Source organism: Rattus norvegicus, chromosome X (genome assembly GCF_021556685.1).
Source record: "Rattus norvegicus strain SHRSP/BbbUtx chromosome X, alternate assembly SHRSP_T2T, whole genome shotgun sequence".
Classification (NCBI taxonomy): domain Eukaryota; kingdom Metazoa; phylum Chordata; class Mammalia; order Rodentia; family Muridae; genus Rattus; species Rattus norvegicus.
In genome coordinates, this window is record NC_141554.1 from 124,741,688 (window position 1) to 124,754,629 (window position 12,942).

At 43.9% G+C, this 12,942-nt stretch overlaps 1 protein-coding gene across 3 annotated transcripts in view; it reads right to left on the reverse strand.

The window, feature by feature from the left end:
- Nucleotides 1-12,942, reverse strand: part of LOC147998348 (uncharacterized) — a 98,905-nt gene that overhangs the window by 45,933 nt on the left and 40,030 nt on the right. Inside the window, exons 3-4 of one of the 3 annotated variants that reach the window (XM_087601181.1) lie at nt 3,176-3,283; nt 764-3,080 (exon numbers count right to left, since the gene is read on the reverse strand). The exons of the other annotated variants lie outside the window; for them this stretch is intronic. Of the exons in view, the coding sequence (XP_087457307.1) occupies nt 2,987-3,080; nt 3,176-3,283 (202 nt within the window). The 3' untranslated portion in view covers nt 764-2,986. Of the gene's footprint in view, nt 1-763; nt 3,081-3,175; nt 3,284-12,942 lie in introns of those variants that run through there. 3 annotated transcript variants of the gene reach the window in all.

The following is a 12,942-nucleotide window of genomic DNA, read 5'->3' on the forward strand; positions in this document are numbered from 1 at the left end:
GTTCAGAGCTCTGTATTGACAAGAAGGTAACAGCATTCTCTCCTGTGTAAAACTAGCACTCGGGGTTGCTTTGCCTCAATCCACTCATCTTCGGTAGTCATTCTTTGTTCAGGCAAAGATAAAGAGCATCATCTGAGATGTTTCTGAAGAGAAGTATTTTAATTTTATATATATATGAGTACACTATCACTGTCTTCAAACACAGCGAAAGAGGGCATTGGATCCCATTACAGATGGTTGTGAGCCACTGTGTGGTTCCTGGGGATTGAACACAGGACCTCCAGAGGAGAAGTCAGAGTTCTTAACCACTGAGCCCTCTCTCCAGCCCCTGGAGGGAAGTATTTTAAAAGCAATGCTGTTCTGGTATTACAGAGACCCCAGCTAAAATTCGGACTCTGGGTTCAGCAAGTTTCTTAATTTCTCTAAGCTTCCATTTTTCTTATGTATGCAACAAGGATAATGACACTTGTTTCAGAGGGTCATTGCAAAGGCAAAATTTGTTTATGGGAACCAGATACCCTAGAACATACACAATACATAAGTACTCCCTAAATGGTCCCTGTGATCATCAGGAGGTAGTTGACAATTCTATGATCGGAAGTGCCTGGATTGTCAAGCTGTATGACCTTAGGCAAGTCGGTTATTCTACAAGAGTCTCAGTCATTTCACTGGTAAAATGGCAAGCTAGCAATGCCAGTCATATTTCTTGGGGGGTGTTATGAGGATAAAGAAGCCTGGTGACAAGTAGGTCTGAAACATGGCATCTAATCAACACCCCAAATGTGAAGTTTTATTTTTCTATTCAGCATCCATTTCTAGCGAACAAAGTACAGCAGTATTTATGAATAAATTCAAGCCCACCTCAAAAGGAAACTAGACATACCATATTGTGTAGCACTGATATAAAATAAACTTCAGCCCAGGCTTTTCAGTTACAGATTTTATTCCTGAAAGGGAACAAGAGGCTCTCCACTTAGGGTTTCAAACACAATAAAAGAGGACCCAAGCCCCCTTTATGGTTATTACAATAGATGTGTACTCAGTGAGCTGCCAGCTATTAAAATAAACGTAGGACTGGGCATTAATGACCAGAAAGCAAGAAGTGGTACCTCCTGTCATTGGGTGGCTGACACAGAGGCTGACACAGATGAGGTGGGGGTTTCTGTTGTTGTTCTTGCTATTCTTGTTGTTCAATGATTTTTGAAATTTAATTTAAAGACAAAGTGATTTTAATCTCTCCAAGCTGTGCAGGATAGTGCTATAGAATTCATTACGTCCATTATGCTCATGCAAACGTTGATGGTACACAATCTTAGCAACACTCTAATTTATGCTGTTGTTTTGTTACTATTCAATGCATAACAGGATCTGTGGAGCCTGATTCCAGGTGAGAGAGCCAGAATACAGGTCAGCTTGTGCAGAGCGCGCTTCCTATTCCAAAGGGCCTCTCCACTCAGCCTCTGGAAGCAGTGTGCTGCGGGTGCTCCAGACCGCTGGGGAAAGAAACAAGGGGTGCTTTCCCAGAGGGGCAGCTGTCGTGGAGGGTAAGTCATTTAAGCCATTATTTTTGTACTAAAAGAGATGCAGATGTGCTAGACTATGGGTTTATTAATTTGAAAGTATTTTTTAAAAGCTAAATAGCAAAGTGAGTTCTTGTAAACAAGGACCATTGCTGGCACTTCCCCCAGACTCCCCGGGGAAGTCCATTCAGTCTCCTTAGCTGTTGCAGATACTTTGAGAGGAAAAGAAAATATTTTCTAAGTATTGATGTAACGGGCAATGGCTTTTCAAACATCCATGTTACTAGAGTGCATTCTATTTCTCCTTTGATATTTGTGGGTATGTATGGCATTTGTAAGTTGCCTTTTAGTTTTTAATATAATGTCTGTATATCGTAATCAAAGCCAGGTCATAAAGAAAATGTACAAAATGCACAGTAAATATCTTTGCATCTTCCTCTTCCGTACCTAGCTCCCTCCTTATTGGCAGTTTCTGATCTATCTACCCTCTTCAAATTGATGCTTATCGTTCCAACAGTAGCTGATTTATCGGAACCATATTCTCACCAGTTGAATTTTTAAATGTCATGATTTTCTTTTCCTGAGGAGAGTGTCATTAAGCCAGAGCCAAGACTCACAGATGTTGTCGGAGGCAAGAGGGCAGGGAAGAGGTAGCTTCTAGACTCTAAGCAAGGTTTACCAAGTGTGGCCCTTTATTAACACCCCAAACCAGTACTTTCCTTGTTTGAGGTTTTAGCCATGATCACAGAACAACCAGGGGACAAATCCCCAAACCATTTCTAACGTTGGAGCCTTACTTTGTCATCCATAAAAGATTTGAATCTGGGAACAGGACAAACTCTAAAGTCCCTTCCAGTGTAAACATCCCCCAGCTCCATCAATTTTATTTTTACAGAAAATGCAGACGCAACGAAAGGACTTGGACTAGGTGATTTAATCCTCCCAGAACACATTTGAAAATTCCTAACACAATTGTAACTGCACCGTTTCTGACTCGGGGCAGTCATTTACAGACTGTGGGTGGGTTGGTGTTGGCAAGGAAAATTACGAATGTAAAGATTTACATCAATTTCAGGACCAAGAGGCAAAGGCACGAAATTATAGCTCAGGGTTGTAGGTCGGAGGTGATCCGATTTACCGCCAAATAATTAACATCCTATTATGTGTAATGTGCACTTATGTATTCAAGTTGAGATTTATTTAAACAACAAATACCGAATGCTGCAATTTGGAGATGCCTTGCATTACACTCCAAATGTTTGGAGGCGCTTTCCTAACATTTTGGCCATTATTTGCTGCGTGTGCAGGTGAACAAGGTCAGAGGCATGGTGCCCCTCTTAGCCAAGTGCTCAAAAGAGCCTTCAGTATCCCAGCAACAAATATAAACACTGTTCAAGTGACAGATTGGGTGGTTGCTTTCACTGGACCCTTTCGGACGCAAGACTGAGTTGAATTAAAAGAGCCTATTAATCTGTAGTTTTCCCCATGACTGTCAACAGAGCAGGCAATGGAAGCAGGTCTTGATCATCCATCCTGGGGTAGGGGAGGAGGAGTCTTTGCCTACGCAGGGAATACATTTAGTGCTGTGAGATTTAAAACCTGGTCGCATTAAAAAAGCATTTCACCGCCTGTTTTTACTCCCAGAATGGACATACCCAAAGCAAAGTCTCTTCAAAATAGCTCTTGAGAGGTCAATTTCCAAGGGCCCCCATGTTCGGGAGTGAAAAGAGAACTCTTCTGTCTGAGTGAGCGCCAATGGCTGGCTGCAGAAAAGGGAGACATGTTAGCCACACAGGCGGAGATGATGCTAAGGCTGCATCCTCCTCACAGGCATCCCTTGCAGAGGCCCTCCCAAGACTTAGAAAGGGACCCTCGATGCATTCATTTGTTCCGATGGTTCGGGAAACTTTGCATAAGCTTTTAAAAACAGGCTCCCAAATGCTATAAGCTAACATTTCTGTAAACCCTGGATCCATTCCTGCTGTGGAGTTGAAGATGAAGTGGTTTCCAGCCAGCGCAGTCTACCAGGGGAGTGGCAGACCTAAGCTGGGGACTTCCTTATTACTCGTTCTCTCTCAGAGCCGAACACACCACTCCTAGACTTCCTGTTCAGGACTGTTCACAGGCTTTTCAACTGCTACGGTGTTTCACTTGATAGTCAACTGTTACCTAGCTGCTTTTTGTGCCTCACTTTCTCCATCTGGAATACAAGAATAAATAGAATCTACCTCAGGGAAAACATGTTGAAGGGATTAATATGTAGAAAGTTCTTAGAACAATGTTAAAGACGTTTTCTGAGCAACTTTAGTTTTTTGTTGGTCTTTGCTCACTTGTCTTTATCTATCTATCTATCTATCTATCTATCTATCTATCTATCTATCTATCTACCTAGCTACCTACCTACCTACCTACCTATGCTGGGAAGCAGGATCAAGGTCTCACTTTGGCACATGCTACATAACTAGGCTGTACGGCCAAGCTTCCATACAATTTTAATACCATTACCACAGCTAATTGCTTTATCAAGATATTTTATTTTCATGTCACTGACGGGAAGATAGCATAAACGATGTATTCTCCGTCTGCACATTTTATTTTTTTCTACACTACTGGAGTTACACTTAGGGTTTTTTTGTGCTCTAGGCAAGAATTCTTCTAAGCTATGTCCATAGCTCAATCTGCAGTTTTTCGAAAGCAGACTCTAGAAAATTCCAGATGCATTGGCTAGAAAGTGAATCAGCAAAAGGTTGTAAAGAAAGAAAATGACACTCCTGGAATGGACTGGACAACGGGCACATGTGGTTTTATTTTACGACGCTGATTATGAAAGGGAGCAAAGGCCAAAATTCTATCCGGCCTGCCTCCAGGCAGTCTGTACTGCTCAGCCAGCCAACCGGGTGCAATCGCCAGGGCTCTTGTCGCTCTCTTTGCTCTAGCTGTATTTCAAGGAATCTGTGAGGCCCTTGCCTGATTGCCCAATCCTGTGATTTCACTCCTTCCCCAGAGAAAGAAACTGCTGAGAATAGACAACCCCCTGAGACCTTTAAAGGCAGTAATCTCCTTTCACTTTTGCAAGTAAGTTCAGGGTTCAGGAGTCCATTCATTGTAAAAGAAAAAAAAAAAAAACCTAAGCTGTAAAGTTGTACGGGAACGTAGCTCAGTGAGGAGAGTGCCTGCCCTGCCAGCCCAAGGTCAATGTTCAATGTTCGACACTCCAAAAATATTTTTAAAAATAATTTTTAAAAGACCTGGTAGTACGTAGCTTCACCCTAGAAATGAAGGTTAGGGGATAATAAGCACTTGAGCTTATGGGTAAAAGCATTCTGCTTGCCAATTAGACAATTGGCCATAGAAATTATAATCCTACTTCAGCCCCATGGCTTTCTTGAGTCATGTCGAATTCCATCAGTTTTTCCATCAAGAAAATTGGCAACCAATTTTGTGCTTGCATGCATGCGTGTGAGTTTGTGTATGTGTATGTATGTATGTATGTATGTATGTATGTATGTATGTCTGCATGTGAGAGAGCATATTACATCCAAGAAAGCATCTTTTTACCCACAAAGGTGAATTTTATATTAGTAGATCAATTGACTGATTAGCTAGTTGATTGGGACAAGGTCTTGCTATGTAACCCAGGTAAATTCCCAACTGGCAATCTTTCTGATTATCCTATCTCAGCCTTCTGAGTGCCAGAGGTGGGGTGTGGGGTAGATTATAGGCATATCCCGGCACATCCAGCTTCTTTTTTTTTTTCTGGGTTATTTCTTAAATAGGGCTATAGTTCTTTCCAGGGTTTCTAGAACAAGACAGATTGAAGAGAATGCGATTCTGGTGATGAAATAAATAATTGCTACAACTACATACCAGGGATTCCTCTCAAGCTACAGATTCAAGATCATGTCCCATTGTTTTGACCTCTCCCATGTCCCTGCTATGTAGGTGGTATTAGTTGACCCATTTTACAGCTGATAAAACTGAGTTGTAGCGAGGTAAAGGAATGTGCTCTGTACTGGCTGCCTTATCAGAAGAGCTCTAGGAGAACTTCAAGGTGAAATGTCAGGCATGAGCCATAAAACGTATTGAAATCTGAAAGTCCGCAAGGCATGGTGGTAGGCCTGTAATTCTCGAATTCAAGAAACAGGAGGATCTTGAGTTCATAGGCTACATATGGTGACAAAATAAAATAACAATGAAAGCCACCAGATAGTTTTAGTATCCACCAACAAAGTCCTTTTGACAGATACCAAACAGAATTTTGCATTATAAAAAGCCCTGCTTACAGGGACCACTCTTAGCATGTGGGTGGTTTTTCTATTTTAGCCAAAGTTAGGAATCATCGTTGCACAAAATACTCAAAGCTAGAGCTCTAGATTGCAGTTTTATTTTATTCAAATTTCTTCAGCTTCTCCAAAATTGGTTTGCCTTTACAAACTATTTATTTGTGTGTATATGTGAGCAAGTCCCTAGGATGGAACTCACCAGATGGTTTAGATGACAAACATCTTTCCCCACCGAGCCCTAGGCTTGCATTTTAAATGAAGGGTCTTAGCCTACACTGCTAAGCGCCTCTCCTGGGGATAGGAGTGACTAACCTACTGGGTGAGGCCCCAGTTAACAAGTACAAACAAAGGAGCAAATGACATTGGGAGTCCTTTACTTTTAAGCCAGGGTGGCACTCAAGGAAAAAAAAATACTGAGACTTTGACTTTGGACTATTTGCTCTGATTGTAGCTCTTCGTTTTTGAAACATTTATTTCTTTATCTCTGCGAGGGATGCACGAATGCCACTGTGTACCCGTGGAAAACAGAGGACAACTTGTAGGAGTCAGTTCTCTCAAGTCAGCAAGTACTTTTATCCTCAGAGCCATCTCATCAGCACCAGACTGTACCTTGGATAGAGCGATAGCAGCATACTCCTCTGTTCTGTGACTTGGCACATGCTTATGGTCTCGTGCACAGGCCTTTAAGTTCTGCTCATACCACATCTCCTCTACAGTTTGCCTACATTCCCCCGGCCACTAAAATACTCCATTTATGTCAGCCCCATTAGGGCGGAGATTTTTTTCTCTTTCATTTACCATTGTATCCTCAGTGCCCAGGCAGAACAGTACTTAGCAAGTAATAGATATTTAAGAAACATTTGTTCAACTAATTATTGTAATTGTTTCATCGTATGGGAACAGAGCATCTCCTTGTCTGTCCCCATTAGGTGCTCTGTCTTGTTCTTCTTTATATTCCTAACACCGTACAGAGAACCTAACCCACGGAGTAGATGTGTGCTTAGATGAATATGATAGGAGTTTGGTCAGGGCACAGTTTCTTTTGCCTTGTTACATTTTGCAAGAGAGATCATCTGAGAGGCAGAGGCATGAAACGATCCCCTCCCCATACCTTGTGGACCCCATATAACTCCACTTCAAATGCTTTTACCACTCTTTGAACATATGCCGGCCACTCCTTCCTGAACTTCTAACACAGAGCCCTCCATGTAGTACTTGATGGGCATCTGGCTGTGCCGACTACAGTAATGAACACTGGCTATCACACAAGAGATGATTCAAGGGACTCCAAGAGGAGAGGAGCAATCATATTATTGGAGCACCTGAGGACACTGCCATTAGAGCTGTACCAACTGCACATCCATGTGACTAACTAGGGCTTATTAGACCTGGCGTGCTCCTAGGCCTGAGCCTAAAGTGCCCTACTCTTAAGCCCATCCAAAGAAAGCAGATGAAAAGCTGGAGTGCATATGAGGGCTCTGACTGGCTTAAAAAGCCAGTGTGCTCTGTTTTTCTTGTATGCTGCTCCCTCTCATAATAATGCTTTTTGTCATTTCTTCAGCTTTTGCTGGAGGGGCGGACCTTCCTCTAATTGAATGTGGCTTCTCAAAATGCAGGTGCTGTAATCACCATCTCCCAGATGGGGAAACTGAGGTATCCAGTTACATATATACATACATACATACATACATACATACATACATACATACATACATACATACGAATGAAACCTTGGAACCACCTGTCCAGGGATGTCACTACCCATGGTGGGCTAGGTCCTTTCACATCAATCATTAATTTTAAATATGCCCCACAGGCTTTTGTACAGAGCCAATCTGATGAGGGCATTTTCTCAATTGAAGGTCCCTCTTCTCAGGTGATACTCAGGTGTTTTGTCAGCTGACAAAAATAAATAAAAAAAACTAATCAGCACATAGGTTTCCACTTCAAGAAAGCCAGTAGCCATCTATGGTCTGGTGTCTGGAAAATGACCAGAGGTTTTAGAAGTGAGAGTGGTTCAGACCAGGAAATGTGGGCCTATTTGGGTACTGACCCAGCATTTACATATCAGAATTGCCTATGGAGAGGGGCTTCTGCGGCGGTTCTGCTGCTTTCCAGATGCGTGACTCTGGGAAAGACACTCAACTCTCAGCACTTCCATTTGTTCTCCTGTAAAATGGCCTGAGAAACGCCACCTGTCTAGCGCTGTGCTGAGGATTAAAAGAGTTAGTATTTTACCAGAAGCCTGGGTAAAAACAAAGCAAAAGAAAAACAAAACAAACAAAAACCGAAGCCGTTTTCGTGTTCCTTGAGTAGCGGCCCATCTGTTTTTTTCAGATGGCCGGCCTTTGCCTGGGAAAGTTTGTCGGGGCGCTTTCTGCTTGGTAGCAGGCAGACACAATCGCCTCTGGGAAAGTGGCGAGGAGTTGAAGGAAACGCCCCTGCTTGCCACGCCTAAAACCAAGGACAAATAGGGGAGAAGGCTGGGAACGCCCCGAGCGGAAATCGCAAGTGCGATGGGCGTAAAGGGGGCTGGAAGCCGCTTGGCGTCTGACTGGACAAAAGAGAAGCAGAGGAAGCAGCAGCAGTACAGCGTGGTGCACCCATAAGAGCGGCGGCCGCGGAATACCCGTCATTTCCGTCTCCCTTAGGCCACCTCCAGGCTGATTTCTAGCCGCCCTTCCTGAAATGGCCTACAGAGGGCGCGCTTCTTCACGCAGCCTGTTCACCACCCAGGCAGCCTGCCAACTATTGCAGTTCGCCCCACCTCCTCCAAGAAGCCTTCCCAACACCGCTTCAGCCATTTGCTTGCTGGCTTGAACGTCACCAGCAGGGCATAATATAGAATTTGGGCATGTGCTGGCCGGTCGGCTAAGTGTGTGGGATGTGTTAGGCAAGTCTTAGCTCCTCAACAACACCGTACCTAGTATTCCCTTCGATGGCATATATTTAACAAATGCTTGACGGGTCTCAACTTGCTGTGGAAGTTCCTGAAGGAGACTGTCAGGGTCCCAGTGACAGAGTCCCTAGAGATGATAAGAGTTTTCACTGACTAGATAGGGTCAAGTGTAACCTCAGAGCACAACGGCTTGTGCAAAGCAAAGAGGCATGCATGTGCAGGGGAATTCATTGATTAAAGATTCCTCAGCCCCAGCTTTATCATTGAACCCCTGATAAACATGGTTCTTGCCCTTTGAAAGACAGCCCAGGGGAAATGAGAACAGCAAGAGCCCGAGTCTGAACAATCCCTCATGCTCACTAAGCTGTGTGAGCCCAGGCACACCATGTCCGTTCTCTGAGCCTCATCTTCTGCCTCTGTATCTTTGAGTCTGTCACGGGAGTGGGGCTGATCAAAGAGCACAGGAGTTAGATCATTCTTTCATTTACCCGATGAGAATATTTTCAGGAAGTCATTTGAATTACAATCTTTTAGTTGAAAGATGAACTGGAAGCGGCTTTCGTGACAATCATGATAAAACAGCCCTTTGTTAATTGGAAAAGCCTCTAAAAAGGTTTGCCACCTTTCCCACCCCTGAAATCCATGATAAGCACTCAGTAAATGCTTCTTGGGTCTAGACATAAGATCCATATATAGATGTGAGAATTATTGTGCTAAATTATTCTGAGTCTTGACTTTCGCAGGGAATTGTTCGATGACTTCAGAGAGAAGAAGGATGATTGTGGCCAGGGGTCAAGAGAGACACCACCATGGAGGCAAGATTTGAGGTGGGCCCTGGTAACTGGCTTGAATTTTGGCACAGGGCCATGAAGAAGATAATGGGAGAACTCAAGGCATGTCGGGAGTGATGGTGCAGAGGCAGAATGGCACAAAGGGCAGGGAAATCACAAATGCCATTAGACTAATTGGGTAAAAGACTCTGCCCTGTGTGGGTTCTCAGTATCTATTTCTGTAATCAAGGAAAAGGGGAGGAAGGAAAGGAAGGAGGAAAGGGCACGTGATCTAGTTAATTGAAATAAAAACTTCCTACAAATGAGAGTTGGGATGAGTAGACCAGCAGAAACTAGGAGAATACAGCTGTATGAAGCAAAAAAAAAAAAAAAAGCTTCTCCCATAAGATTAGATGCTCTAAAAGGGGAGATCAGAGACACGTCTGGTTTGTTCATCCCTGTATTTTTAGCATAAAGAACAGCAGCCAGCACCAAAGAGACAGGGAGAGGATGTTGGAAGGTGGGACACCTTGGTAAAAGGGTTAATGGAATGAAGACAAGAGGCTAATGGGGAGTGAATACGATTAAAAACATTCCACATATGTATGAAAATGTCATAATGAAACCTGTTACTATGTATAATTCACACATGATAACAAAACATTTTTTTAAAAAGAACAGTAGCCAGCACACAGGGAAAGTTCTAGAAAAATTATATGATGGAAGGAGTGGGACAATGGTGGAAAAGGAAAAGAGTGTGGAGTCAGAGGGCCCCAGGTTTAAGTTCTCGTTCTCATTTATTGCCTGGGTACCCTCGGCAAGCTGCTTGGTGTCTCAGTTTCCTCTCTAAAAATAGTATCTGTCTCAGAGTTGTCCTGAACATTAAGGAACATAATGTGTATGAAGTGCATACTGCATCCCTTGAAGACAGTAGAGAGCAGTTTTAGTTTGCTTTCTCTTGCTGTGTTAAAGACCATGATTAAAAGCAACCGGAGAGACAAAGGTTTACTTGGCTCACACACCCCTTTCACGGATCATCATTGAGGGAACCCAAGGCAGAAAGTCAAACATGGCAGGAACCTGAAGGCAGAAATCCAAGCAGTGAGTATGAAGAAATGTTGCTTGCTGGCTTGCTCTCCATGGCTCTCTCTCTCTCGGCTTACTTTTTTTTTTGCCTTGGAGTCTCATCAGGCCCTTTTTAAAAAATATTTATTTTTTTTATGTATGTGAGTACACTGTAGCTGTTCTCTGACACACCAGAAGAGGGCATCAGATCTCATTACAGATGGTTGTGAGCCACCATGTGGTTGCTGGAAATTGAACTCAGGACCTCTGGAAGAACAACTTGTGTTCTTTTTTTTTTTTTCTCCATTTTTATTAAATTGGGTATTTCTTTTTTTTTTTTTTTTTTGGTTCTTTTTTTCGGAGCTGGGGACCGAACCCAGGGCCTTGCGCTTCCTAGGTAAGCGCTCTACCACTGAGCTAAATCCCCAGCCCCAGATTGGGTATTTCTTATTAACATTTCAAATGTTATTCCCTTTCCGGGTTTCCAGGCCAACATCCCCCTAACCTCTCCCCTCCCCTTCTGTATGGGCGTTCCCCTCCCCATCCTCCCCCCATTGCCGCCCTCCCCACAACAATCATGTTCACTGGGGCTTCAGTCTTGGCAGGACCAAGGGCTTCCCCTTACACTGGTGATCTTACTAGGATATTCATTGCTACCTATGCGATTGGAGTCCAGGGTCAGTCCATGTATAATCTTTACAACCTGTGTTCTTAACCACTGAGCCATCTCTCCAGCCCCGGCTTACTTTTTTATACAACACAGGACCACGTGTCTAGGGGAAGAAGGACTGCCCACAGAGGGCTGAGCCGTGCTGCATCACGGCTCAGAAAATGTCCCTACCAACTTGCCCACAGGCCAATTTGGTGTGGGCATTTTCTCAATGGGGGTTCCTTCTTTCCAGACAGCTCTAGCTTGTGTGAGTTGACAAAAACAACAAACAAACAAACAAACAACAACACAGCACAAGACAAAAAGCACAACAGTCATTGTGATCACACATTTCTGACTGGAGCAGATTCCTGTGCAGTGCTTTGTACACAGCAGGCAACCAGATAGTATTTGTTGTCTGACAGGTAGGTTGGGACCTGTACACAGTGAGAGCTAAGCATTGGAAGTAGAGAGTCCGATGGCTAACTTGTGCATCTTATTATAAGAAAGGAATGGAGGTCCAGGGATGAGGTTGGTCCAACAGTGAGGGTATTTGCTCCAATACGCGATGGTGGCCATAGGGTTAGGAAGAAAGGGATGGCAGGAAAGAGGGAACTTTTCCTCTCTTGTCTGTTTGGTTTTGTGCTTCAGAGCAAGACTGAAAATTAGGAAAGGGAGCTAGAATGCTGCCAGCACCTGCTAAGTGTGATTGACTGCCAGAGTCAAGTGTTGAGTGCCAGCTACAACACCCTTGTCATAGACTAAAGAAACCTGGGGCATTCGTAAGGCACTCCTGGTCAGTGGAGTCAGAATGGCCAATCCCCAGATGTTGCATGATTGTCAGCAAAGATAACTGGGTAATTTCAGACATTGCATGTATTTCCTCTCCCTTTCCTCAAAGAGTCAGGAAAGCATCATCCACAAGGGGGCAGATGATGTCTGCCCAAGTCCAGTCTTAGCAGCATTTCGGTGATCTTTAAAAGACGATCTTCCCCCCAGATAGTCTAGCTATCTGAACAAGCACAAAAATGGATATTGAAGACATTCCTTCCCTCTGCACTATTAAAAGGAATGTAGATTCCAGAGGCATTTGAATTGAGATGTGGTGATGAGCTGAGCAGTGGGGAAGCGCAGGCTGGAGTATGAGACATGGATTGTTGATGCATTAGTCTTCCTCCTGGCCATAGCACATGGCTGACCTGCTGTCTGCATCTCCTTAACAAGGCTAGACAAGGCAGAGTGATGGCCAACAGAATCCAGGATAAGGCTTTGTGAAAATCCAGAAGAAATGGAATTTTGGGTTTCTTTATGTAGCCCTGGAAATTGATATGTAGACCAGGCTGGACTCAAACTCACAGAGATCCACCTGCCTGTACCTCCCCAGTGCTGGGATTAAAGGTATGTGCCACCATTGCCTTTGAGAGTTAAGAGCACAGTTGTAGGCCCACAGAGCTCTGGGTTCAGATCCCAGTTCACCATCTATCTGAGTTCCATTGGCTGGGGACATATGGCTGAACCTCCAGGGCCACAGTTTCGCATTAGCAAAATGGGGAGAGTAACACCAGTGGTCACCTCAGAGGGTGGCTGTGAATTTTCAATGAGAATATGGCTGCCACACAGTCAGCACTTAGGACATGCTGGTAGGGGTTTTGGTTCCCGTTGGCAGTTATAATAAAGAAATGTGGTCCCACTGAATAACCGGAATGTAGAGCAGTTGGAAGGTACAAATGGCAGACGAGTAGGGGCTACCCAGAGC